General features: G+C 42.2%; 2 protein-coding genes across 4 annotated transcripts; one reads left to right on the plus strand and one right to left on the minus strand.

The window, feature by feature from the left end:
- Nucleotides 1–2,890: 2,890 nt before the first annotated feature.
- On the plus strand, nucleotides 2,891–13,569 carry atp1b2b (ATPase Na+/K+ transporting subunit beta 2b). Of its 3 annotated transcripts, XM_044042015.1 has the most exons (9): nucleotides 2,891–3,012; nucleotides 3,186–3,351; nucleotides 8,076–8,204; nucleotides 8,293–8,400; nucleotides 8,716–8,921; nucleotides 9,148–9,207; nucleotides 9,558–9,584; nucleotides 10,111–10,206; nucleotides 10,321–13,569. In XM_044042015.1, exons 2-9 carry the CDS (start codon nucleotides 3,261–3,263, stop codon nucleotides 10,483–10,485), a joined length of 882 nt encoding a protein of 293 aa, XP_043897950.1. In that variant the 5' UTR covers nucleotides 2,891–3,012; nucleotides 3,186–3,260; the 3' UTR covers nucleotides 10,486–13,569. The 3 variants fall into 3 exon arrangements, with proteins under 3 accessions (XP_043897950.1, XP_043897949.1, XP_043897951.1); XM_044042014.1 differs by having other exon boundaries at nucleotides 2,891–3,351; XM_044042016.1 differs by lacking the exon at nucleotides 9,558–9,584 and having other exon boundaries at nucleotides 2,891–3,351.
- A 1,441-nt stretch (nucleotides 13,570–15,010) lies between these two features.
- gltpd2b (glycolipid transfer protein domain containing 2b) lies at nucleotides 15,011–20,422 on the minus strand. Its single transcript, XM_044042013.1, has 4 exons — nucleotides 19,788–20,422; nucleotides 17,758–17,816; nucleotides 17,389–17,576; nucleotides 15,011–16,577 (listed from the first exon to the last, which is right to left on the minus strand). The coding sequence occupies exons 1-4, from the start codon at nucleotides 19,855–19,857 to the stop codon at nucleotides 15,959–15,961; spliced, it is 936 nt and encodes a 311-aa protein (XP_043897948.1). The 5' UTR covers nucleotides 19,858–20,422; the 3' UTR covers nucleotides 15,011–15,958.
- Between the last annotated feature and the right edge of the window lie 4,009 nt (nucleotides 20,423–24,431).

Consider the following 24,431-nt stretch of genomic DNA (forward strand, 5'->3'; position numbering starts at 1 on the left):
TATTCCCGTAGAGAACAGTTGAAGCTGAGCTTCAAGGGGCTTTAATGCGGAGGCTGCTACGGGAATACGGAAATTACGTAAAGGTCATTCGTCATCAGTGACGCGTTCTAGCGCATGTTCAGTATTGGAATGTAAATACAACACAGTACATATTTGACTTTGTCATTTTAGATCTATTGATCCTAAAATGTTGAAATGATTGGTTACGATGGCACAGTACCAGACACATATTAAAGTGTGCAAAATATAAAAGACAATAAAACATGCTTCACTATGCACGGACTAGAAAAATGTACATACAAATCTGCAAAAGCATTTAGCTGAGTCATGTTTGAGCTATATTCCTTTTGGTTGAATATATTTGAAATGACTCAGCACAAATAAATTAGCATAGTTCATAAATGGCCTTAAATTACTGTATGGAGCTAATATTGGTATCGATAGATACTTGAGTCTGTAATATCGGTATCGGATGCAGAGAAGTCATCCCATCCCTAGAATATACTAATAAAATATAGTAGTATATTTCTATAGTATAGAACATTTGTTTGTTTGTGTGTTGTGCGACGTCACAGTCTCGTGCAGCTGTGCTATGAGGTACAACCGTGGATTCATGGAAGCCGACGAGCAATATTCACACGTGATACTTAAAAACAGCGAGTACAGGAACTCAGAAACTGTTATTGATTCACGGATTCATGGATGTGGAGATTTCCGTGTGTGTGCGTGAGTGCGTGCGTGCGCGCGCGCGTGACGGTCGACGGCGAGAGTTCAAAATGGCAAAACATAAACAAGGATTTTTCTTCTGATCACCTTCATCTAAGAAGTAATTATGAAGATCTTGCTTCATGGTTGGATGTCGGATTAACTCGCTGCCGGATTATTAACAATGAGGTTTGTTTGTTTTTGTCAAGTATTTGTTTGATCCATGCAATTTTGAGAAATGTCACGTGGGTGTTTCACAAACCTGGTAATGAGGATTTTGTCAAATGTCCTTGTTTTTGTAACAAAAAGTATAGTCCAGTTTAAAGTATGTCTTACAGTCATGGATAAAGTATCTTAAAGTACAAGTATCTTACCAGAAAATGACATGAAGTTACTTTTTATAATATTATTTAAGAAAACGTCTTAAAGTATATGGCATTTACTGTACTTTAAAAGTAATGTATTACTTATTTTGGCAGCTCAGTGGTAGGGCACGTTGTCTTTCAACTGGAAGGGTGTGGGTTCAATTCCTGGCTCTGCTAGTCTATATGTGTCCTTGAGCAAACACTCTGTCTACTCAACATTGTGATTCAACACATCCTAATTCATTCACATTTTAGTCTATTTATACTTTTTCCAACTCTAATTGAATGCCTTTTAAAGTCATGTCCATTTAGACAAAGAGAATATTCACATTTTAGAAGCTTGTTTTCATTATTTAAAAACCAAATAATCACTTCTTGGAATAATGCTTGCAGTCCTAATCTTGTGATCTGTTACAGTATTCCATTTTATTTAGTCTGAACGTTTCAAAAGAAAATTCTTACTTGTGAAAAGGAAAGGAAAAAAGAAATAAGAGTTCTGGAAAACATTTCTCAAGTTTTCCCTCTTCATACATGATTTTCTATTTTCTGTAGACATTGATGTCATCGTATGTGACGACTAAAGCCCAGTGACTCAGAGAATTTAAGAATCATCCTGCAGCTTCTCCATCGACTGACCTCTCCCACCCCTGCACTAGTCCACCATTTTAAAAGTGCATTTTTTCACTCTATCTTCACAGAATCTCCGTCTGACACTCACGGTGAAGAGGTCACAGGTCAGCTCTACGATTGTCATTTTAAAGACAGGTGTATGGACGCTGCCCGAGGGCTGTTTTCTGTGACAAACACTCATGCACACACGCAGTTTTAAAGGTACATTTCACCCAAATATTACTTTGCCTGGATACTTATAGTTTTAAACGTTCATTCCACCCAAATATTACTACAAAGTAGTGTTTTTGTGGAATAATCCTTTAAGACATTCAGTAGACAAAGTACTCAACATTCTGAAGGTACATTCCACCCGATAATTACTTTGTCTACTTAAATTTTATGCTTTTTCCGACTACTTTAATGCCTTTTAAAGTCAACATATTCACGTATATTTTAAACTATTCATACAACTTCAGACTGCTTGTAGATGGCAACACAGCGTAGCTTCAGCCTGGGCGTTACACAGCGATCCCACTGCAATTTCTCTGACACTGTGTATATAACTGTTGATTTGTGTGTTACCTTTTTTATGTATATGTCAAAAAACCTTAATTATTCTCTCGTATTTCTTTGTTGTATGGAACAAGGAAAGCAGAAAATGTTCCTCATTTAAGAAGCTGAATCTCTAATCAAACAATAATTGTTATTATTTCATTAATAATTATCAGAATAGTTTGGGATTGACAATTTTACTCACATTAGCAACTTTAATTCTGCAATACAGTCTCATTGTTGTTACCAAAATATAGAAAGGAAAGAAAGACTTGAGTCTGCCTCATGACATATTTAGCAACTGACGATCATTTGGAAATATGACATAATATCGCCCATTGTGATCAGGATAGAAACGTTATTCTAATCTCAACATGGATAATTGAGTAACATTTAGGAATCATGGGACTGTAAATGCACCATTGGGTAACACACAGACACTTTACAGTCCTTTGGGAATATCAGAGCCACATGTCGACACACAATGATGCCAGCAGCCTCCGTGTGATTGGCTCTCGCGCTTGTCTGTCATGCGCGGGGGACCTGTGAGGAGGGAGGATGAGGTGCAGGCGATTGGTCAGGTCTGGTGGGGAGGGATGGTTGTGCGACGGGGAGGGGAGGGGGGGGTTTACTGCTTTACCGCAGTATCACTAGATTTCTGCACCACTCATCAAAACTCTGCGGCATGCAGGCAAGAGCCGGGGGAAGGGACACTGCTAGATCTGTGCTGAGTGCTGGAGCGCTTTCTTCATTTCCATCCCAAACCCACTGCTATTAGGTAAATCTGCTGCAGTGGTCGCTCTCCCATGCTTTATTTATGATGACATATAGCCTTTTGTAATTACCTTCCACACGACGGTACAGTAGCTCTCTCTCTCTCTCTCCCCCTCTCTCTCTCTCTCTCTCTCTCTCTCGCTCTCCCCAACCCGGCTCTTCTTCTTGCATCATCAGGCGCATTCATTCAGCAGCAGCAGCAGCAGCAGCAGCAGCAGCAGCATAAGCGGCTCCTCACACTTTTATGATAACATGGCAAAGGATGGAGAAAAAGGCGACTGGAAGGAGTTTATATGGAACCCGAGGACGAGGGAGTTTCTGGGCAGGACGGCGAGCAGCTGGGGTGAGTGTGTGTTTGTGTGTGTTTGTGTGTGTGTGTGTGTGTGTGTGTTACAGTACCAGCTACAGCAATGCAGCAAATGATGTGGATCCTGCCATTGAATCTACAACAGGTGTCTCCTGCCTCAGAAATGACCTGTGTGATGTAAATCGTATTCTCCTCTTCAAACTTGTTTGACTGGATCAGCTTCCCGCAGTGTCGCTGTCCACTCCAGCGTGGTGCTGAAATTTGAATGCGGCACCGCTCCTGCATGTGGAAGGGAGAGAGAGAGAGGGGTGGGGATGGTGTGGTGTGTGTGTGTGGGGGCGGGGGTGGGGTGGGTGAGAGAGAACCTCCTGTATAGTTTAATTCATTTAATAATTTATGCCACTGCTTTCCCTGCGCAATGCGCTCAACGTGAGGGTGGAGGAATATGGTCGTACAGTATTATGACATGTGTGGATTTGCCAGAAGACTGCAGCACTGCTCACACAGTTGTTGCCAAGTAGTCCATAATATGATCAGTTCCTCTCAGTGATGATGGAGGAGTGTTAACTTAATGCAAATTCTGCTGCAGTGGAGACTCACTCCAGTTAAGTAGAAACTGGTTGGCAAGTCTGTGGCTTCATCTAACGTGATGTCATTCCTTTTCTGTCTTTTTTCTTCCCTCTCCAGAGATTTTGAAGGAAAATTCAATCCCGGTCTCATTTTAAGACGGTAGCCGTGGCTTTCTCTGCCCTCTTTTCTGCCACACAAGCAGCCTGCAACTGTTTCAAAGATTCATGAAATGATCGGGCACATATGGCTCTGTTCTAATGACATTGGAGCGTATTTAATCTGGGTAAAGCCGAGGGCCAAATGCTATTTGTATCACCTCCAACCCCCCAGCCCTTCCCAGTGTGTTACTCAGTAGTGAGGGATTTAATCCCAATCTAATGACTTCATTGGCTGCTTGTGGAGACGGTATCAATTCAGGGGCATTCGAGGAAAGTACACCACTCACAGGAATTTAGATTATTCTTTTTTATCTCATCACTGGAGACATAATCTTAATGGAAGCACTAAAGTTTCGTGGTTGTGGTTGGAATCATGCTGAAGGTGGTTTTTACTTGTACATGGGTAATTATCGGTTTCATGATTAGAAATTGTGGTACTAGTTGGGTGTTGGGGATGGTCAACTGTCTTTGCTGGAATCGTTCCACAGTGTAGGACTTAATCCAGCTCAGTGTGTCCCAGGTGCTTTGAGGTCTGGTGGCCTTTTTAAGCTGTGCTCTCTAAGGCTTGTTAATTAGGCTATTTCTGTAGTCAGCCGTTACATGTGGGTCTGCTAAACCTGGCATTTCACCTCACTTTCCTACTCTCCTAATGATCAGTACTGTACCTCGAGTGCCACCTGTCGGACTGTGCGGCTTTATTAAGAGTCCACCCATCCATTTTTTATATCCACTTAGCTCAACAATAAAAAAGAAAAACAGCCCAGTCAGGTCTCCAGTCTTTGTAAAGTTCCAGTCTGTCATATGTAGGAGGGTTTATGTTTGTTTATAAATGTATAATTGCAATTGGAGCCTTAGAATAAGCCACCGTCGAGTACTTTCTTACAGCAGAGTGAACGGACACACAGTGCACATGTGGCAGCCTGTTACGATGTAACCCAGAAGAATTTGAGCTCCCATTTTGACGCATCGAGATTCCATGTTGAGGTTTTTTACATGTGTCACCTGTAACCAGGCTCCTACTGAACGGTGCCAGTTTATTATCTAGTTTTCTTCTAAACTGGAAGATAATTTAGTGATTGAGGTCATTAACTCATCAGGTAAATGTTTACTGACTGAGATTCAGGCTCATTTTCCCCATAGACCCCCTGATGGCCTCACCTGGTCTCACCTTTACGTTTCACTCATTTTCACACGCTGGATCTTTGACAGACATGTGTAGTGTGTTCATGTATTTCTGAGCCTTGGATCAAAGGCTTCTTTGAGGATGAAACACACCGAACACTTCCATGCGAGTCCCGCTTTGTGCTCAGAGCTGTAATGATATGGAAATAGCCTTGATAAAGTGGAACAGAGCGCAATTTTGATGTTACGTTGCCACCAGCTGACACCGGGCGAACATGGTAAAACAACTACTTCTATTTAAAATAAGGACTAATTAAGTGTTCTGCGCCTCCCACTTCCAAAAACAACAAAACGCTCCGCGGAGAGCGTTTGAAATGACAAAACGAGCCTTTGAAAGGGCCAAATTAAGAACAAACTCATGCATTAAGCTGCTCGTTCTCTACTTGAGAGTAAAAGAAACACACGAACACCATATAATCTTCAAAATACTGTACAACATTCACTCAGGAGCCAAACCCAGTCTTCACCCACATGTAATCAACATAATAATCAACATAGTTTTTGCACCTTTTCCGTTTTTATTTCACCGGTGTGTTTCATCCCCAATTCACAAAGCAATCAAACAGCATGTCCACGTAATTCATTCTGAAAGAAAAAAGACACCTTCCGCCATTATGAGCGAAGAAAGGGCCCGATACTGAACCGGTCCTTTTGTTCTGTGCTTTCAACTGCTGTCTGCGGGAACAAAACCAGAATGAAAGACATACTCTTCTCCGTCCATCATCACCATTGACTGGGAGCTCAGACTGTAAACCTAACACCCTCTTTGCCAGGGGGAAAACCACCCTGCCTGTACACTTGACCCTGTATGCACATCCAGTCTCCCCAGGGTGGTGTCATATTTGTGGTCATGACGGCAGGGCAAAAACACTTATTAATGCCGTTCTGTCGCGTCTCATTTCTGGTGCTTTCTATAGCCATGCTGCCTCTCGTGTGGTCTGAGGCCTGACTCCATATGTAATGACTCAGCTTTTTTAGCCTTTCCGTGCTGCAAACGGCTAATCAATGTCTTACTCAGCCATTTGTTGACTTCGCTTCGGATTCCGATATCTCAGGGAACGATTGGATGGACATCAAAAGCAACCCCCTGCTCTAATTGCCCCCCATGGACCCGCTTCCCCTTGACATATTGTTATGGATGTGTGTGTGAGCCTGGTCGTGTGGGGAGGCAGATGCAGCACGGAGCCACTGAGCTCCACGCTGGGGGCAGAGGCACAGGGTCACAGTCCACTGCTGGCCTCAGGTGGTGATGCTTAAAATGGTGGGATGTGTCGTAAGAAATGCTATTTATGTTCCACTACAGTCCGATCATCTATTTTCCTCTGAATGGGAACGTATGTTAACAAAAAAGTGACCTTGAAGTAGAGGCTGGATACCTGAACTAGAGGTCTTTTTGCAGCCAGGAGAGTCGCCTCCTGGAGGCCGACCGCGTCATCCCATTTCCTGTTGTCAACCTTTGAAACTGTAAGACTTTGTCCATTTTATATACAATCTATACATGGGTGCGTTGCAGCAGTGGCGGTTGCTGGGGAAGTTCATTTCAGGGTTTTTTTTGTACATAAACTCTTCTATAAATTCTGCAAACAAACAACTAGAATAAGAAAATGCATTCATTATGTAAAACTGAAGTATTATAATAGTGTTTTTTTTTATTTACAGTGTATTTGTACAAATGAAAATGGGCTATATCGCACAGCAAATAACACACAACACACAACGTCAATCAAAAACTGGTTCCGCCCTTTCAGACAGTTCCTCCAATCATCATTGCAACCAGGAAGTAAGAATATATTTAATAGCCACCAGGGGGCGACTCTGTTTCCGGGTCTTCAATAGAACGTGATGTTGATTTTGTACATTTTGATCCAGCTAGTATTGTCTGATAAGTGCGTGGTTGCAGGTGATGTTTATGAGAAAATGATTCATGAATTATCTGTCTGATGTATCACCACCGTGCTCTTATGATGTTACATGAAAGTGTCCCTGTGTCTATGTTGGCCTTTAATCTCCAGACTCTGTCTCAGTGTGTGGACGGTCCTCGTCCTCATCTGTTGACATGCAATATAGTACATTTGCATATGTTTTTAATATGTATCGTGAAATGAATGATATTTAAGTCATTCAGGAACATTTGAACAGTTTCAGATGAACCGAAGCACCTTTTCTTTATTTGGGAACAAGTGAGCGATAAACATAAAAACACACAACTTACAGTAACTAACAAAAAACCCCACAATAACCACAATAATGACACGAGTTATGTAAAGTGCCTCTAGTTTAATAAAGAGGATTAACTGGCCTGCTGTGTGCATCACAACATGAATGAACACAAACAACAGGGCAGCAGTGAGCTTTAATCAGAATGAATGAATCACTTCAAACGCCAGAATAGTATGTTTGTGCATTACGGTAATTATCAAACGGCCTGCAGTAACTTAAAGTTGCTGATATTGTCCTAATGGAGTCTTCATGCATTAATAAAAGCCCTTCCATTATAACACACCAGTGATCTGTGGCATAAAACAGTAAAGGATGCTCTTAACTACTAACTAATGAATGACAACTAAAAGTGAAACTGCAGATTGTACAAAATGAGATTTTTCCCATTTTCCCATAGATTTTAATTTTTACTGTTGTCTGTACAGCACCATCAATCTGCCTTTGGTGCAAGAAAAGTGCTCTATAAATAAAGCTGTCTTGCCTTGTTCATGTTGTTTTTGGTATCCTGATGCAAGATGTTAAAGAGGTTAAAATGCAGCATAAAGATACTAATTTATGGTATTAAATAAGTGCAATGAATCCCTTTCTCACTGTTGCATCTCTTTCTCTCTCTCCTCTTTTTTTCTTTAGGTCTTATTTTTGTCTTCTATCTAGTTTTCTACATTTTCCTGGCCGGCTTGTTTGCACTCACCATGTACGTCATGCTGCAGACCCTGGACGACCACAAACCGACCTGGCAGGACAGGCTTTCTACACCAGGTGCTGTAACTAATGAGATAAAGAAATATGTGCGCGGATATGGGTCACAGTCTGTGCCACGGTGTCACAAACTCTCTGTCCCTCACAGGTATGGTGATGACGCCCAAAACAGATGAGACCTTTGAGATTATCTATACCGTCCAGGACACCGAGAGCTGGGACATCTACACGCAGACCCTGGAGAAGTTCCTATCATGTAAAGTCAACCTATTTGTCTTAATTCAGTGCCATGGTGTCTGTTTACTCTAAAGTCACCCTTTTTGAGTGAGTGTGACATTGGATGTGGCTTTGTGATGGCCGCCTTTCACTTTCACATGTCAGCTGGGATTGACACCAGCGCCCCCTGCGATCCTCATGTGGAGGACAAAGCGGTAGATGATGAATGAGTGAATTAAACCAAATCCACGTTTTTCTCCATTAAATTCTGCTGTTCGTCACTACTGCTGTACGGTCGTGAGATCTAACGGCTTAAAATAAACCCCGCCCCCTCACACTCCTCTTCTCCTTTCAGCCTACAACGAGTCCGTCCAGGTGCAGAAAAATGAGGAGTGTGTCCCCGACCAGTACTTTGAGCAGAAGGATAGCGGCGACGTGAAAAACAACCCGAAGCGCTCTTGTCAGTTCAACCGCACCATGCTGGGGGAATGCTCTGGACTTCATGACCGTTACTATGGATACAACTTGGGCAAGCCATGCATCATCATCAAGCTGAATCGGGTATGAAAGAGAAAGAGGAGAGGGAAATGGATGGTGTTGCTAGGAGACGTGGAGTGATTGAGACAATGCTTCTGGTTAGGAATGACAATAAAATAATAATAGTACAAGAAAAAAGTCACTTTATCAGATTGTGGTCTCTATTTACTCCATGTGTCATAGCTTATTTGCTTCCTGTGTTTAAATAAGAGTCAGACGGGATTGTTTTTTTTTTTGTTTTTTTCACCAGGTGATTGGGATGCTGCCAGGAAAAGATGGACAGGCGCCGTATATCACCTGTGGTGCTAAGGTAATCGCTCCTTGTCTTCCGTCGGCCCATCCGTGGCCATTGTGCCTCGCTCTCATCCGCAATATGTCACCTGTCATCTCCATTTGTCTTCACTTCATTTGAAATTCCTAAAGATGAGGATATGAAATAGAGGAACAGAGAGAAGAGCAGATGCCTGCTGTGAGGCTGCAGTACCACTGATGGACAAAGAGGGAGACAGAGAGCAGAAAATGTTGATTTTTATCACTTCACAGGGATTGTCGTGTGTTTCACTTATTATTTCTGTGATGTTTGCTGTGTTTTCATTCACACCAAAAGTGCATGTTGTTGGTCTTTTCTTTTTCTTTTTTGTTTGTTTGCTCCTCTCTCAGAGATACAAAGTTGGCCAAGATGAATGGGTGAGAACGGGACAGATTTGTTTATGCAGAGCAGCCGTGTAGAGTTTAGTCGTGTATGAGGTCCTTTGTAGGTGAGACACTACAGGTAAACATATACAGTTTTAATATTAATAACACGACTGAGGAAGATGAACATTTGTACTTGTCTTTCTCTCTTTGAATCAATTTGACCAAATACTTCTTTAAAAGTTATTCTGACCTGCAGCATGTTCTAAAGGTTTACTCAGGGATTTGTCCCTTTATCATTCATAGTGTCATTTAGATTTATTTTAAACATGTTGCAAATTATGTAATTAATGGCTGTTGTGAACCAGGAGTTATCTGATGCTCAGACTTCTGAGATAATGTAAGTAATTAAATAATGTAAGTCATTCATATGAGTTAAATCCTGTAGTGTCTTGCCTTTTAAAAGAGTTGATTAGTTGGTGGACAAGTCAAGAAATTAGTTTTAGAGAAAAGAAGCGGATAAATGACAAAAACCCTTCACATTAAGTCTGTCACTGACGATGCTGTTTCACCTCATCAGAGAGAAGATACGAACAAAATTGGCGAATTGGAGTACTTTCCTCCGAATGGCACTTTCAACCTTATGTACTTCCCGTACTATGGCAAGAAAGCACAGGTAAGACTTTGCTTTTGATTTAAATGTTTAAATGTTTAAATGTACAGTAAGTTAACTGGTTATTTAAGCTTGTTTTAACTCATTTGATGTGTTGTTTGTTTCTTTGTTGTGCAGGTGAACTATTCTCAGCCTTTGGTGGCCATCAAGTTCCTCAACGTTACTGCCAATCAGGACGTGAACATCGAGTGCAAGATCAATGCCAACAACATTCCCATCGGAAGCGAAAGGGACAAGTTTGCCGGGAGAGTGTCTTTCAAGCTGAGGATCAACTCTAAATAATACTAGGTTGTTGACCCTTCCCCCCCCCACCCCCCGTCTTCTGAAAACTACTTTTCTTCATTCTCTGCAACATTGCACATGCACAGAAACAAATGACAGTATTCACACCCTTTTGTAGGATCATGTTTACAAACCCCTGATTTTTTTGGTTGGGGGTGGGAGGGGCACGGGGAGGTTATGACACGGGTTATGTCAAGAGGCGAGATGAGGCGAGAACAAAAGGGTGGTAATCCTGTTATTCTTTCTGTCTGTGAGCTTTGGGATAAATTTCTTTTCCTGTACATTAGTTTGAGGTGACGTCAAATTTATACTGCATGACAAACTAGGGGATGTAACGGATGTGAACATGTGTTTCCAGAGTTTGCAAGGAGCAGCGACATCCCCACTTTGTCGCTGCTCCCCTCCTGCTGCCTCCTCATAGAGTATCCCTCTCTCTCTCTATATATAAACTATATATATGGATACACACATATTACAATACAACATGTGTATATCTAGTATTTATACGGTATCATAAAACGTATACCACTCCATCCATTTTGTTGCACTTAACGGAATATTCCAGCAAACGTGTGTATATCTCGGTGGATGGATGCAGCGATGAAGCCATTTTGCATGTGTGTGTATCGTCTTGTGAGGCGCCCTCGTGTCCCACCCCTCTGCTTAGCGTGTTGAACCGCTGACCACCAGGAGGGACCACACTGTGATCTTCGAAGCGTGGTGCACAGCTAGTGTGTGTGTGTGTGTTACAAACAACAACAACAACAACAACAACATAACAACTTACAGTACAATAGGCAGTAGGGCGAGTGTGTGTGTGTGTGTGTTTGTGCGAGTGAGTGTCGGTACGCGTGTTCCATATACAATCCCTCGCACTGTCGGTCGGGAAATTGCATGCGACGTGCAATATTCATTACAAGACACAGATTATGAACAGGAGTTCAGCGTTGTTGCATTTTTAAACAGCATTTTACAAAGTATTTGGGTGTTTAGGTTGTTGGGAGCGTTTGCATCATCAGGCCTAGTGGTTGAACTCCAGAAAACCCTTTCCACTAATTAAAGAAATGAGTAGTTCTATTGTATGCTCTGCATCTATTACTTATTATTATGTATCTGAGAATAGATGCTAGTGCAATTTTGTGTGTTGATTTGCATTGTAAGTGTGCTTTTTCTTCTTTTTTTGTGTGAAGCTGGGCTATTTTGTCAGTTATATGTACTCATTATCAACTTGTGAATCATCATTTATAGTCTACATCTGCTTCCAAAAATGGAGGGTTAATGGATCGGAAATGAACACGGGAAAATTGTTTTCACATGGCAAAAAAAAGGGTATTTTTCCTATTTAATTATTGCTTTTGGTGCTGAAGCTGTTTACGTGACATTTGTCCAATGGGACAATGAAGAGTAAGGATTTGCCTGTACATACTGCTGGTGTATCAACTGTGATCCTGTCCCGACACGTCACTGCAGCTAATATGAAACACAAGCACCTTTTCACTCGTCCTCTGTCCTCAGCATCTCACGTGATGTCATCGAGGGAGGGTTTCTCAATCCTGGTTCCTGCGTGTTTTCGACATTTCCCCTGCTCCAACACACCTGATTCAAATAAACGGCTCATCAACAAACTCTGGAAAATCCAGGAAATGACGCATTTATTTGAATGAGGTGCGATGATTGAGAAACAAGCGGGAAAGAATCAGAAAGTTGCTCATAGAGGTTATAATGAGCTGTTTTTTTTTGCAAGTCCTTCAGGCGACTTCACGTAAATTTACCCTCCAGCATTCCTGCAACACTTACTTAATTTCACTGTAATCTCTTAATCTGGTTGGCTAATCCCGAGCAGGCACGCTGAACCACTTTACCCTACTTTGTCGCTCCTCCTGCGTGTGCGAAACAACCGATTCACTGTCCCGGCCTTTGAGACGGAAAAAGCAAAGTCCATTCCTTTCCTCGGTGCATTCATTCTCATTCCCTATAATCATTATTAAAACCACGAAACAGTGGATTAAACATCAGCCCCTCCCCCCAAACACCTGATTGGACACTTATCCTTCTGTGCATGTGAAGTTTTGCTCTTCAACCAAAGATTTTCATGACATTTTAAATTGAATTCATTTCCCTGCCCTGTGTAAAAGAACCATACTCTCCTAATAATAACAATAAATAATACAATAAAACACGCACAAAAGGACACATTGCAAGATAACAGTGCCTCCTGGTGGACAGACAGTGTTGTTCCCCAGTGTTACAGAATGTTATATCCTGTTAACTCCATTTATCCATCTTTTCCTGCGATAATTTGGAGCTGTATCCTCAAAAAGCAATATCTATTATTTCTTGTGTGGCTGTAAGATGTATGTATGTACTGTATGTTTATGGAAAGACTGTAACTAAATTAGCGTAATCATGTGTTTCATGGAGAGCAAAGAGGGGAAAAGGAAAGACAGGACAAGGTAATGCGTTCGGGCAATTTTGCCAGTATGTATTAACAAGGTGGCACAAGTTGTTTTGTTTATAAAAGAGTATTTTTCTTGCTATTTTGTCATAAAGAGGAGAGAATGTATTAACTTGGATTGCATCACATCATGGGAACAACCTGGTAGGCTTTAATCGTTTTATTCAACGAATGGCGAAATGTAAACGGCTTGACTGGAAACGTTGTTTTGGTTTTTTTTTCCGTTTTTATACGTAGAAACTTTTTTGTCATCGAGTCGTTTCTGTTTTGTGAAATTGAGCTTGCGGAGTTCGCCGTAAAGGTTCTCTGTGGCCTGTTATACATCACAGCTCAGGAGAACCTTCACGCGCACAACTTTGCTTGAAAACAAAATGACAATAGCACCCAAAGAAAACAAAAAAACCTGTTTCTCCCCATCTGATCTCCTCATTTTACACTTTAATAATGCCTAAGACTGTGGAGTTCAAGAAAGGAACCATGAGCTTTGTTGAAATACTCTCACCCAAAAAGGATGATAGCTCTACTCTGGATCTTTATTTTATTTTGCTCTAACTGTCTGTATCATTTTTGCTCATGTTTACTGCAAACCAAGATAGAGAAATAAATAAATGTCATTTAAGGGAACTGGAGATTGCCTTTGCCTCTACTTCATACACTATATCGTAATATGTAATGTAGTTAAATTGTTAGCGGGAGACAGAGAGAGAAGCCAGCCGGTGTCAAAGGTTGCATCAGAGGGATATAATCTAATGTAATCCCATTCACCATAATCCCAGTTTTAACCTGTGCAGACACATTATAAAGGTCCATCTGGATATGTGACATAGTTTTATGCCTACACGCGTGACTCGAACAAGTGCAAAGCGTCTGTGGTTTATTGTCACAAGGTTATTAAAGGGAAATGGTACCAGCTACGCCTCATCCTCCCACACACACACACACACACACACACACCACGGGACAAAGTTCACTGATCAAAGTCTCTTGCATCAGATCGTTGCTCGGAATCACAGAATATTGACCGGTGCAGGATCAAAATATGTGAATCCTGGTCTTTTTCGAGCCCTCTTCAAAATAGTCTGCCGCCAACTGCTTGACAAGATTACAGCCGCTGAGTATTTCTGCTCACTGACCTTCATCTGGCTCCTGTCTCCTGCTCACTCTGTGCCCTCGGGTTCTATCCTTATCTCTCCTTCATTCTCCTCAGAAAGAGAGAGTGTGCAGAGGGACAGGATTATGTAGCATTAGAAGTATTTATGGGTTTAAGAGTCGAGATTAATCAAAAGAAAAGTGGCAGTGACTGATATTTGCATACACTATTCTCTGCATTACTCAAATTATAATCCAGAATTGTCTCTAAACCCTACTTTGCCTTTTTTCAGGCCTATATTTTCACAAGAGACATGATACTGCCAACAGGCATTTTCTCCCCCCACAGATTGTGAAATCCAGGTGAGCGCGTGTGTCACACAGATTATGTGGTCCTCACATAATCTGAAGAGTGGAGCAGTGGAACCTCTGCTGGGTGCCGGATGACATTGCACAACAGCTCGGTGGCATTTTTAAATGTCAGACTCATCACATTACCGGACCGGACTGTCTCATAAAGCAGGAAACGTCATTCTCAATCAATCAATCTGGATCAATTATATAGACATTTAATTACTTGATACAAAAACATCCAAAGAAGCAAAAGGCGTCAATACTGTTACCACGGTGACCATGAGGAAACTCTCCTCTCTGATCAGGTCCAAACTTTTACGTCTACAAACCATCTCGGTCTGCTCTGTTTTGAGGTAGCGTACTATATTTCTTTCATTTCTTTTTTTTTTTTTTTACTACAAATACAGTAGAACAGGAGTCATTTTCAATTACATTTTCAATATATAAAAAAAATTATATATTTTGGGTAACGTTCAGCGCAAACACATGAACAGTTGAGTCCACAACAAACAAATCAATGATATATTTTGGGTAACGTTCAGCGCAAACACATGAACAGTTGAGTCCACAACAAACAAATCAGCCCCCTCTCTCTCTCTGTGTGTGTGTGTGTGTGTGTGTGTGTGTGTGTGTGTGTGTGTGTTCTGAAGCAGAGTTGATTGATGTTCATGTTGTTGTGTCTACTCACTTAAATAATTTACAGTGGCTGTTAAGTGAGCTGCCTGCAACTCCCCTGAGCTGAGGACAGCAATATCTCGTTTGACGAGGAATGTCAAAAGCAAAACAGGCTTTGGGTGTGTTGTGATTGTTGACGCAGGACTTTGGTCCTGGGGGAGAAAACAAATGTGGCACGTGTACATTTCAGCTGAGAGATCGATCCAAAGTCTCGTTCAGGTTTCCAGTGCAAAAATGCAATATGTTTACATGGCGTTAAAAGGAAGAAACGATTGTGTTCGTCCGAATAAAGTGTGATCGAACGAAACGTTGCCGCTCATGAGTCGAGTCAGTCAGGGACTACACGAGTTCTGATTCTGAGTGTAGAGTTATAAAATTACAGCTGAAAAATGAAGTTGCACTCAGCCTTGGTAGGACGTCTCGATGGGTAGGATGAAATGAGAAGATACCAGAGCTAACCGATAACGTTCAGCACGTGCTCCACAATTCCCACCCGGCGACTTTGACAGGTGGATAACAGACGCAGCCAATTCACAGCAGAAGAAAACAGCAAGAAAAACATGGCGAAATTCAGACCGGTGCCTTTTTTGGACTGAGGAGGAGACTGAATTTATGCTCCGTCAGCTTAAAGAACTAACAGACACAGAACTAATGATTTGTCTGTGACATAAAAAGGCAACGTGATAAAAATACTGCTAAGACGAATTTGGACATATCACCCCTGAGCGTAGTGGAGGTGGACACACTTCATTCACTACATCGATTCCCTGCAGGTGCTTGCATATAAGATGAAAAACAGTAGTCAAAGTGAAAAGCGTGGTCAAGCTACACAGCTTCACTGGTCATGGAAATGTACTGAGGGTCAAACAGCAGCAGAGGCTTTGTGTCCAGTCCCATTTTCTATGGTAAGTCAAGCATGTTATTCTCCTCCAGGGCTTTCTGTGTCCTGTTGTAAACCTCTCCGATGGCCCGGACCACTCTGCTCAGCACCCTGTTGAGCTCCTCCTGGTCCTGCGTACACACCAGTCTGAAGAAGAACCCGCGTTCTGGCATGGCAATGAAGGCCAGCTCAGCCGCCCTGCGAACAAACCACGTGTGGTGGTTGGCGAGCGTGGTCTTGTAGGCCTCGCGGCATAACTCTGACGGGCTCCTGAGCCGGCCGGCCTCTGGCGTCTCTGCCAGCTTCTCCAGGAAGAGCTTCAGCCAGAGCAGGGCACGGTGTAAACGCAGAAGTGTCCTGCAGCCAGAGTCCGTCTGGTGGTCAAAGTCGACAACGCCCCGGTTGAGTTCAACTAAGATCATGGAGCGCACAGAGTGATAAGCACCGTCGTGCTGCGAGGCCCCCAAACTCTTCTTTGTCCCGACCTCTGTGCTCACAGAATGTATTGACTGTAAATCTGCGCCCAGCTCCGCCTCACGGTTCTCCTCTGCCAAAAGGGCCAGTTGGCGGATTATGGAGGTCTTGGTTTCTATCTCCTTCGATATCAGTCCCACCATTGGGCCCAAAGCCTCCATGAACCTGGAAGGAGGAGTAACAACAGACAAGATGAAGCCACCTCTCCCACTGAACTTGATTCTGCACAGAAGGTTAACTTGTTGAAGATCATTTTCTGTTTTAGGTTTTTCTATTAACTCCAAAAACGTACAAACCGGTATTGAATGAACGATGACCACTCAGTCAAAATGAAAGACAGTGGGTAAGTTTCATTTTTTTATTGTCCTATTGTTTTGTGCTTGTTGTTTGTGTTTCATTGTTGTTTTATTTTGTTATTTTGCTGTCGGTTCATGTTTTATTTGAACCAATTATACTTGTTGTAGTATTTTTTGTCGATATGTCAATTTAACTCTCATCTCTCCTTCTTATTCCTCTCTCCACCCTTTCTGTCCCCCACCTCTCCTCCATGCCCTATTTCACCCCAACCGGCCTAGGCACATGCTGCACATCTTTGATTGTGCTTCTGTCAGAGATGTTTTACTGTTTCTCTGAGTTTTTCTCTCGCTCCACTGTTGCCTAGTGCTTGTTCATTGTGTGAAATGTTGGGCGTCTGTCTTTCCTTGCCTTCCTTTGCTAGCCTTTGTTAGCCTTGCTAGGCAAAATGCCTTGTAGTATTCAATTAGGCTTGATTGGTCTATGAAGCACATGCCATTCTAGGCATTTTTCCACAGCACATGCAGCCAGTGTGACCCACGTGTTGGTAAGTTTGAGGGGAGGAGGTGACAACTTTGCCTTTGCTTTGCTTACAAACATTAACCCACAATTCCTGCATACTCTACCCTTTAATTACATGTGTTTAATTTACTTTTTTACAGTGAAATGAATCTGATCTTACTTCACAAGCTCATCCCAGCTGGACAGATAGGGCTGCAGCAGCACGTCAGTGCTGTAGGCTGGTGCCGCCAACAGGTGGGAGAGCAGTAAGGACACCTGGAAGTTCTGACCCGGACAGTTCTCCTGGATGGGGGGCCCCTCAGACCCGTTAGCCCCATCAGCCCCACTGCTGTTGGACAGATGGTGAAGCTGGTGGTGGTGGTGGTGGGGGGGTGGGAGGTCAGTGAGTGGACCATGAATAGGACAAAGGGAGAAGAGAAAGCGGAGGTGATTGATAATTATTCAAATTTCCCATCTGCTTCACAAAATCTGGCTCGTAGAGTAATTGTAATTAGAGAGTTAAAGTCGTTTATTATTCTGTTTTTTTTACCTTATCCACCTGATTATAACCTTTTAAACAGGAATCCCAGTGGTAATCCAAGCCTCCCTCTGGAGGAACAGAAAAGAAACATGACACAACCAGACCATTAGTTCCCCACAATAAACTCCAGCAATTAAACTGCAACCTATTTTCCTATTCCTTCCTACAAAACATAAATCAAATCAAATATTTAAATGCTAACTTCTTATCAATTATGCAACAACAGTTATGGATGAATTACACAAACAATTTTCAGGCATTCAATGTTTTTCAGGGTTATTTGTATTGCCCCAAATTCACAAATTGCAATATGTCTCAGTGGATTTTTACATTCTGTTCATGTAATCAATGTAACGTAACTTCCTCTGTCCTTTTGACACGTCGGGTCAAAAACAACAAACATACATGCAATGTTGAAATGTAAAGAAATCAAATGAAATCAAGGTGAACTTAGTTAGTTGCTTCTCTACATATCCAGCATTTAGAGTCCAATTTCTCCACACTTGCTCTGTTTTTGGTCTCCACCAATTTCTCGGTGTCTGGCTGCAAAGATGAGTGTGAACCAAAGCAATAACTTTCTTTTTGAAATGGGTTTTAGATACTTCCTACTTTATTCTGTCTACTCTGCCGTCAAAGCTCCGCCCTCAAAACACAGCTCTGGACAGCTTCACTTTACACTTGACATCCAAATGTGTGAAAAACGCAACGCCTTCTACCAGGTTTTTGTACAATATTTCAAGAGTTTGTCCTTCAGTTTTCTGAGGAGGTGCAACGTCTGCGTCGCCTTTTCAAAAACACAATCTGTAAAATGAAGTTGACTGCCCAAAAGTATTTAAATCATCTAGATCTGACTATTGTGTGGTATTATTTGGGACGTCTTGGGTCCATCATGACAGATGTCCCCACACTTCTGCAGGACATCAATTATGGAGCAGTGTTGCTGACCACTACACAACCAAAATTCAGCTAAAGCTGTCCGTGATATATTTTTACTTTACATTACATTACATGTCATTTAGCAGACGCTTTTATCCAAAGCGACTTACAATGGTCGCACCTAGTTCAAATAATACACAGTCAGTCTAACGTTAGACAATACGTGTATCACAGTGACCCATGTCCGATGAGGCGAATCTAAATTTAAGTTTCCTAATGGAGTAATTGAGTTATTGCGAAATTGTTGTTGGTTGTGCCAGTTGTGCATTTTATCATGTGACTAATTTCCTCTCAAATCTTGCAGCACTATGACCTTAATCCATAGAGATCACATGATCCCAGTTTGAGAGTTTCTATGGTGATTTCTTTGAGACGGGTTGTTTGAATTTATTTTCATATATTTATTTATCAGCATCTTGTTGACTTCTATACAATCTTGTATAAAGTATCTGAAGTGGATACTTCAGTAAAATTATATTACCAGAAAATGACTTTGATAGAAGTTCAAGTCACTTTTCATAATAAAACTTACGTAAAAGTCTAAATGATTTTAGACATTTACTGTACTTAAGTATCAAAAGTAATATTCTGATATTAAACGTACTTAAGTTTTAGAAGTTAAAGTATTTAAAAAAAAAACTGAGGATTAAGGATTGAGCCATGGTAGCTCAGTGGTGGGGCGAGTTGTCTTTCACCTAGAAGGTTTTGGGTTCAACTCCTGGCTCTGCTAGTCTATATGTGTCCTTGATCAAGACACTTAAACTATAGAATAAAACAGCTCATAAAGACTAGAAATGCTCTATATAAATACAGACCGTTAGCAGGAGTTGTACAAACAAAACAAATTACATTTACACTATATGTTATCTGATAAATATTGTAAACACAATGAGTTATTGAATTAAACACAAATAATGAAGAAAGAAAAATACTATTAGGAGTGAGAGAAATATGGTGTAAGCACTGAGCTCAACCCTGTGGCCACCATGCCATGTGACAGTGTCCTGATTTGTACCCTATGCATTCCAAACAAGGGAGGGGTTGTATACTATAGAGTAAAACTACCACATGGGGACATGTACACAGAGAGAGAGAGTACTCACGCAGCCACAAGAAGCCGAGGAAGAACAGCAGGACTAAGATAGCAGCAGCAGCCTTTCTCTTCACACCCATACTGAGAGTCCAGTTTGGGTTCTGCCAGTCCGTCTCTGTCCCCTCTCTTGATCTCTTTTTTTTCCCCTTGTTAATTCCTCTGTGTCTCACATGAGTCCTTGTCCCCAGCACTGGCTGTCACCACAATTACTCCCTATCAGACCCATGCCCCCCACCCTCCCATGTCCTTTCAAATCTTTCATACTCCTCCCCAAAGCCTCGCACAAAATCCTCTCTCCCCAAAAAAAGGAGAGCCAGTAAATGTTTAACTGATTTACAACTGCTGGTGTCCTTTGTCCCAACTTTGTTTTCTTCAATTTCCTTTGATTCCGTGTGTTCCCTCTACTCTGCCTTTGTGTCCAACTGAATTCAGAGCTGCCTGCCTCTTGTTTTGTTGCTCAATCTGAGGGTCCAGAGATCAACCAAGTGCAGCCCCAGGGCTGATAAAGAAAAGGCAACGTAGCTTGTCCGCCAGTAACCGCTTTCCACCAGATTCATCGACTATTATGAGCTGTATTACTGGTCAGCTTGAGTAAACACTTGCTCCCTGTGCTCTCCTCTCCTCCAACTACCACTACCCTTCCTCCTCCCCTCTCCCCTTCTCTCTCTCTCTGTCTGTCTCTCTGTGTGTGTCTCTCTCCCTCTCATTCACACACATCATTAAGTGCACCACCACGCTTTACAACAGTGCTGACACACACTCACTGAGACCATGTTGCTCTCACTGCGGCTATAACATGAAGCATATGGTACACTCGCAATGTAAACAGCATGTATTTGTCTCCTGTCCTCATACTTGTCTTTACCCCTTCGTCCCCTAAAGTCATGATGAGCGAGAGTAAAACTTAACTGTAGGGTCATAGAATCTCCTTTTTGGTGAGATAACAAGCAAAAATGTGACGCCAAACACAGGTTTGTCAATCAATGACAAAGTCTAACCAAGCTTATCTGAGCTGAGGCAGCAAAAGGCGCACAAATGTCCATTTACACTAATCGACCTGTGGATATGACAATGCTGTGATGTTTGGGAGCAGTAAATAATATGTCAAATCCTCTTTTTCTTGTCACCACATCTCTAACCAAAAAGCAATTCATGTCTTTTAAAGTTTGAGTTTATTTTTTTTACAGATATGTCCATAAAACAGGAGCAGTGCTGGGCAGTAATGTGTCACTATATATTATTGCTTTGTCTCGTAAACAAAATGTTAGGTTTTATCTTTAATGGGTAACTCGTGGCCCTGGGCAGGACAGCTGACACGGCATATGATGGGGTTTCCCGCGTGATTCTCATCTCTGTTTGTGGTTGAGCTTTAGTTTTGTTCAGTCAGACAGAAAAATAGGTTGTGTTTTGTTTTGTTTGATCACCATGGCATGTTTTGACCACTTCCTGTGGTCTTCCTCAGAGCGGTCTTGTCATGTTTCTTACTTTCACAACAAACACCACCATCGAGATCTGTAACACGGGCCCCCGAGAACCACGGGCCGAGGGATCTCATCCTATCACACACCTGGGATGCGGTCCTCATCAGGATGTCAGACAGCAGGGGGCGTAGTCATCCCCTGCTGTCTGACAAACCTGTATAAAACAGGAAGCAAGACCCATCACATGTAACATCATGTGACCCTTCTGAGGGAGACTACAGGAAGTGGTGGAAACATGTCAAGGTAATAAAAACAAAAAACACCTTATTTTTCTTATGTCTGACTGAACAAAACTTAGATATTAACAAGAAAACAGTACAGAACATGTTTGGTCTGTTTGTGACCGACGACCCGAGCCGTTGCGGAAGTGGGATGTTTTTCTATGCATGTGCAAATGCTGCTTTACATTAGCTGCCACCCACAGAGCCGGCCCAAGGCTAAAGTGGCTGCTTGGGGGCCCCCTAATCACCAGGGGGGGCCCAATAGTGTGTGAAGAAAAATCTGTTTAAACTGGTTTACTTGTTCACTGCAATTCAGTATCACCACATGTATACAGTGCTTCACTTTGAACATGAAAGTGAAAATGAATACTGGGCACTTCTAATTAATGCAATGTATACTGTTACAGCACCAGCTACACCAAGGTGTTGGAAGAGGGGCCCCAAAACCAATATCATCTTAGGGCCGTATAACAACTTGGGCCAGCCCTGGCAACCTTCCATAAAATGAAGGAAGAAACCCTTACCCTAACATTAACACAAACACTAATCAGTAACCCGAACATGTATTTGGAATAACTGTTAAAAGAGCCACACAATGGCACAGTAGCTATCCCCAAAATGTCAACAGGAAGTGGCTGCACTTTGCACTGTCCAATAAAGATCAGGGAGCAGCAGTGCTAATCATGGGAAAGCCAGTGACTGCCCACTATCTGTGACTTTGCTGCTGCTGCTGCTGCTGCTGTGGGGGGAGGTGAATAGACATTGAACTCCACATTGAAGACACATCACATGCGTGCTCATGGAGAGGCACTACACAATGGAAGTTTTCAAGCGCGGAGCGGGAAAAAAAAAAGTGAAAGCAGGGGCATTCATGACTTGTCGGGGAGGGGCTTGAGTCATGGGGCTTATATTATGTGCAACCAATGGGCGATCCAGTCTGAAAGAAGGAGAAACTTCCCAGGAATTCCCGTCAAAACATGTGACTTTTTCTCTCTGACTCCACATGTGTGGGTTCTGAGGAAAAGTAACATGTGTAGTTTTTTTTTTGTACGGCCGTGAGGAAAGCAGCTGCTGAAAACACGAAAACACATGGTACGGATTTACACGGAGTGAATATGTTTACGTGTGGAGGTTCAGGGGAGCATGAAAGGAGGATTTTGTCACTGTCAGGAAACCACTGCATTGGATTTTCCACCACATCTGCCTGGAAAAGACTTTCCACCATGTTTGTCTTGAGAGGCAAAACATTCAGTCAGTGCCAGGATTACTCATATAATCCGAGGTGCTCATTTCTTAAAATTGGGCAAATCTCTCAGTAGAATTCTGCTAAAAGTTCTTACTGTGAAAAGTGTTTTATCACTCACTTTATTCCAAGGGTAATAAAGTGGCAGGAGTGGCAACCAGCGAGATATAAATACCCTCATATAATGAGTGGTCGTCTCATACCAGTCTAGACTTCCATTCAAACGGAGTACTTGTGACCAGTGGAGTCTGACCCCTGGTGGCTATTCAACATACACTTACTTCCTGGTGGGCCTCAACTGGCAAACCAGGAAACTACATTCATTTACATGTACAGTCTAAAGTCGAAGTGCACGTCGCATCTCTCGGACCCTGGTACACTCGCCTGTCGGGGTCCTGTAGTATCTGACTTCACCATTGGGTGGCGGTACAAGTCTGGACACAGGGAATAGGACGCATTCCTACCAAAGAAGAAGAAAACAGCACCACAGCCCCCCTCGGACACGTTGATATCTGCCAATAAGCAGTATTTCCATATGGTTTTCCTACAGCAGCATAGGGCAGTGTGAACTTGAATGTGAACCTGGAAGGATGCAGCTCTTCTTCTCACCCTGAGCTCTAACTGAGTGTGAGACACATGATCTGCCCTCTGGAGGCTCTCGTTACTTTTAAGAAGCTCATCTCTGTTTCCCTAAACGTATATTTAGAAGTACATCACATTCTGTACAACTCACATGGCGCATTCCAAAAATCAGTGTGCTGCCCTTGACACTGCAGAGTGACTCTACTTTTATTACTCACGGTATAGCAAACGATGAAGAAATAAATGTATGTTGCTGCAATAATGAAGTCCATGAGCCTCTGAATCTAGAACTATGTACATCATATTTCATATTTCATGCATTTGCACTCTGAAAATACCTAATCTACTTTGAAAATGAATAGTTTCTCTTGATACTCCAGTTTGGACTTTGTATGGCTGAGAGTTTGCCACCATGGTTTTATTATTATTGATTATTGATTATGGCCTTGTCTGCCTCCAGCACTTCCTCCACGCTGTAGTCTACAAACAGTTTCTCACCACCAAGGTCCAGGTCCATGTGGTGAAGTTGTAAAGTTCTGCACTACAGCTCATCACATGTTCACTTTACTGAACCCATGGATGCTCGTATCCCTGTTTTCTTGCAGTGTGTATCATTTATTTGACCTATTTCTCTTTGTTTTCCACTTTGCAGGTTGAAACCAACCAGAAAGTAAGAGTTAGTCAGTTTTAGGTCTTCGTCAGTGGAAGATGAACAATAAGCAATGAAGCACGACACATACATATGAAGACTCTGAACACCTAAATGTGAAAACCTCGACATGGCAGCTGCCAAATCGTGGATTTCAAGGCGTGCATTTTGTAATCTGAAATTTCTAATTTCTATTTCTAGTTCTGCTGTAAGTGACACATTTCTACACATAATTCCTCGTACATTTGTATCGTCGCTATTTAAGTGGCATCAGCACAGATATATGTAGCTGATGCTAATGATGATGATTATTGTGGGTGACCGTAGGGTAACTTGAAGTCCTGGTTTTAGTACTTCCCAGCTGCTGTGTAACCTGAGCCATGGGGAGCGACAGCCGGGGAGGGCGAGAGTCAGGGGTTTTGTTGGTGGCGGGGTTTGGACTTTTACTCTCCCCTTCTTTGCTTTCACTCCCTCTCCC

This window comes from Solea senegalensis, linkage group LG13 (assembly GCF_019176455.1).
Source record: "Solea senegalensis isolate Sse05_10M linkage group LG13, IFAPA_SoseM_1, whole genome shotgun sequence".
In the NCBI taxonomy this organism is placed as follows: domain Eukaryota; kingdom Metazoa; phylum Chordata; class Actinopteri; order Pleuronectiformes; family Soleidae; genus Solea; species Solea senegalensis.

Bases quoted from the DNA above. Each gene is read 5' to 3' on its own strand.
- gltpd2b (XM_044042013.1), bottom strand. From the start codon at position 19,857: ATGGGTGTGAAGAGAAAGGCTGCTGCTGCTATCTTAGTCCTGCTGTTC. The intron at 17,817-19,787 runs GTGAGTACTCTC...CTGTTCCTCCAG, and splicing joins CCTCGGCTTCTTGTGGCTGC to AGGGAGGCTTGGATTACCAC. The intron at 17,577-17,757 runs GTAAAAAAAACA...CACCACCACCAG, and splicing joins GTTATAATCAGGTGGATAAG to CTTCACCATCTGTCCAACAG.
- atp1b2b (XM_044042014.1), top strand. From the start codon at position 3,261: ATGGCAAAGGATGGAGAAAAAGGCGACTGGAAGGAGTTTATATGGAAC. The intron at 3,352-8,075 runs GTGAGTGTGTGT...TTTTTTCTTTAG, and splicing joins CAGGACGGCGAGCAGCTGGG to GTCTTATTTTTGTCTTCTAT. The intron at 9,208-9,557 runs GTAATCGCTCCT...CTCCTCTCTCAG, and splicing joins ATATCACCTGTGGTGCTAAG to AGATACAAAGTTGGCCAAGA.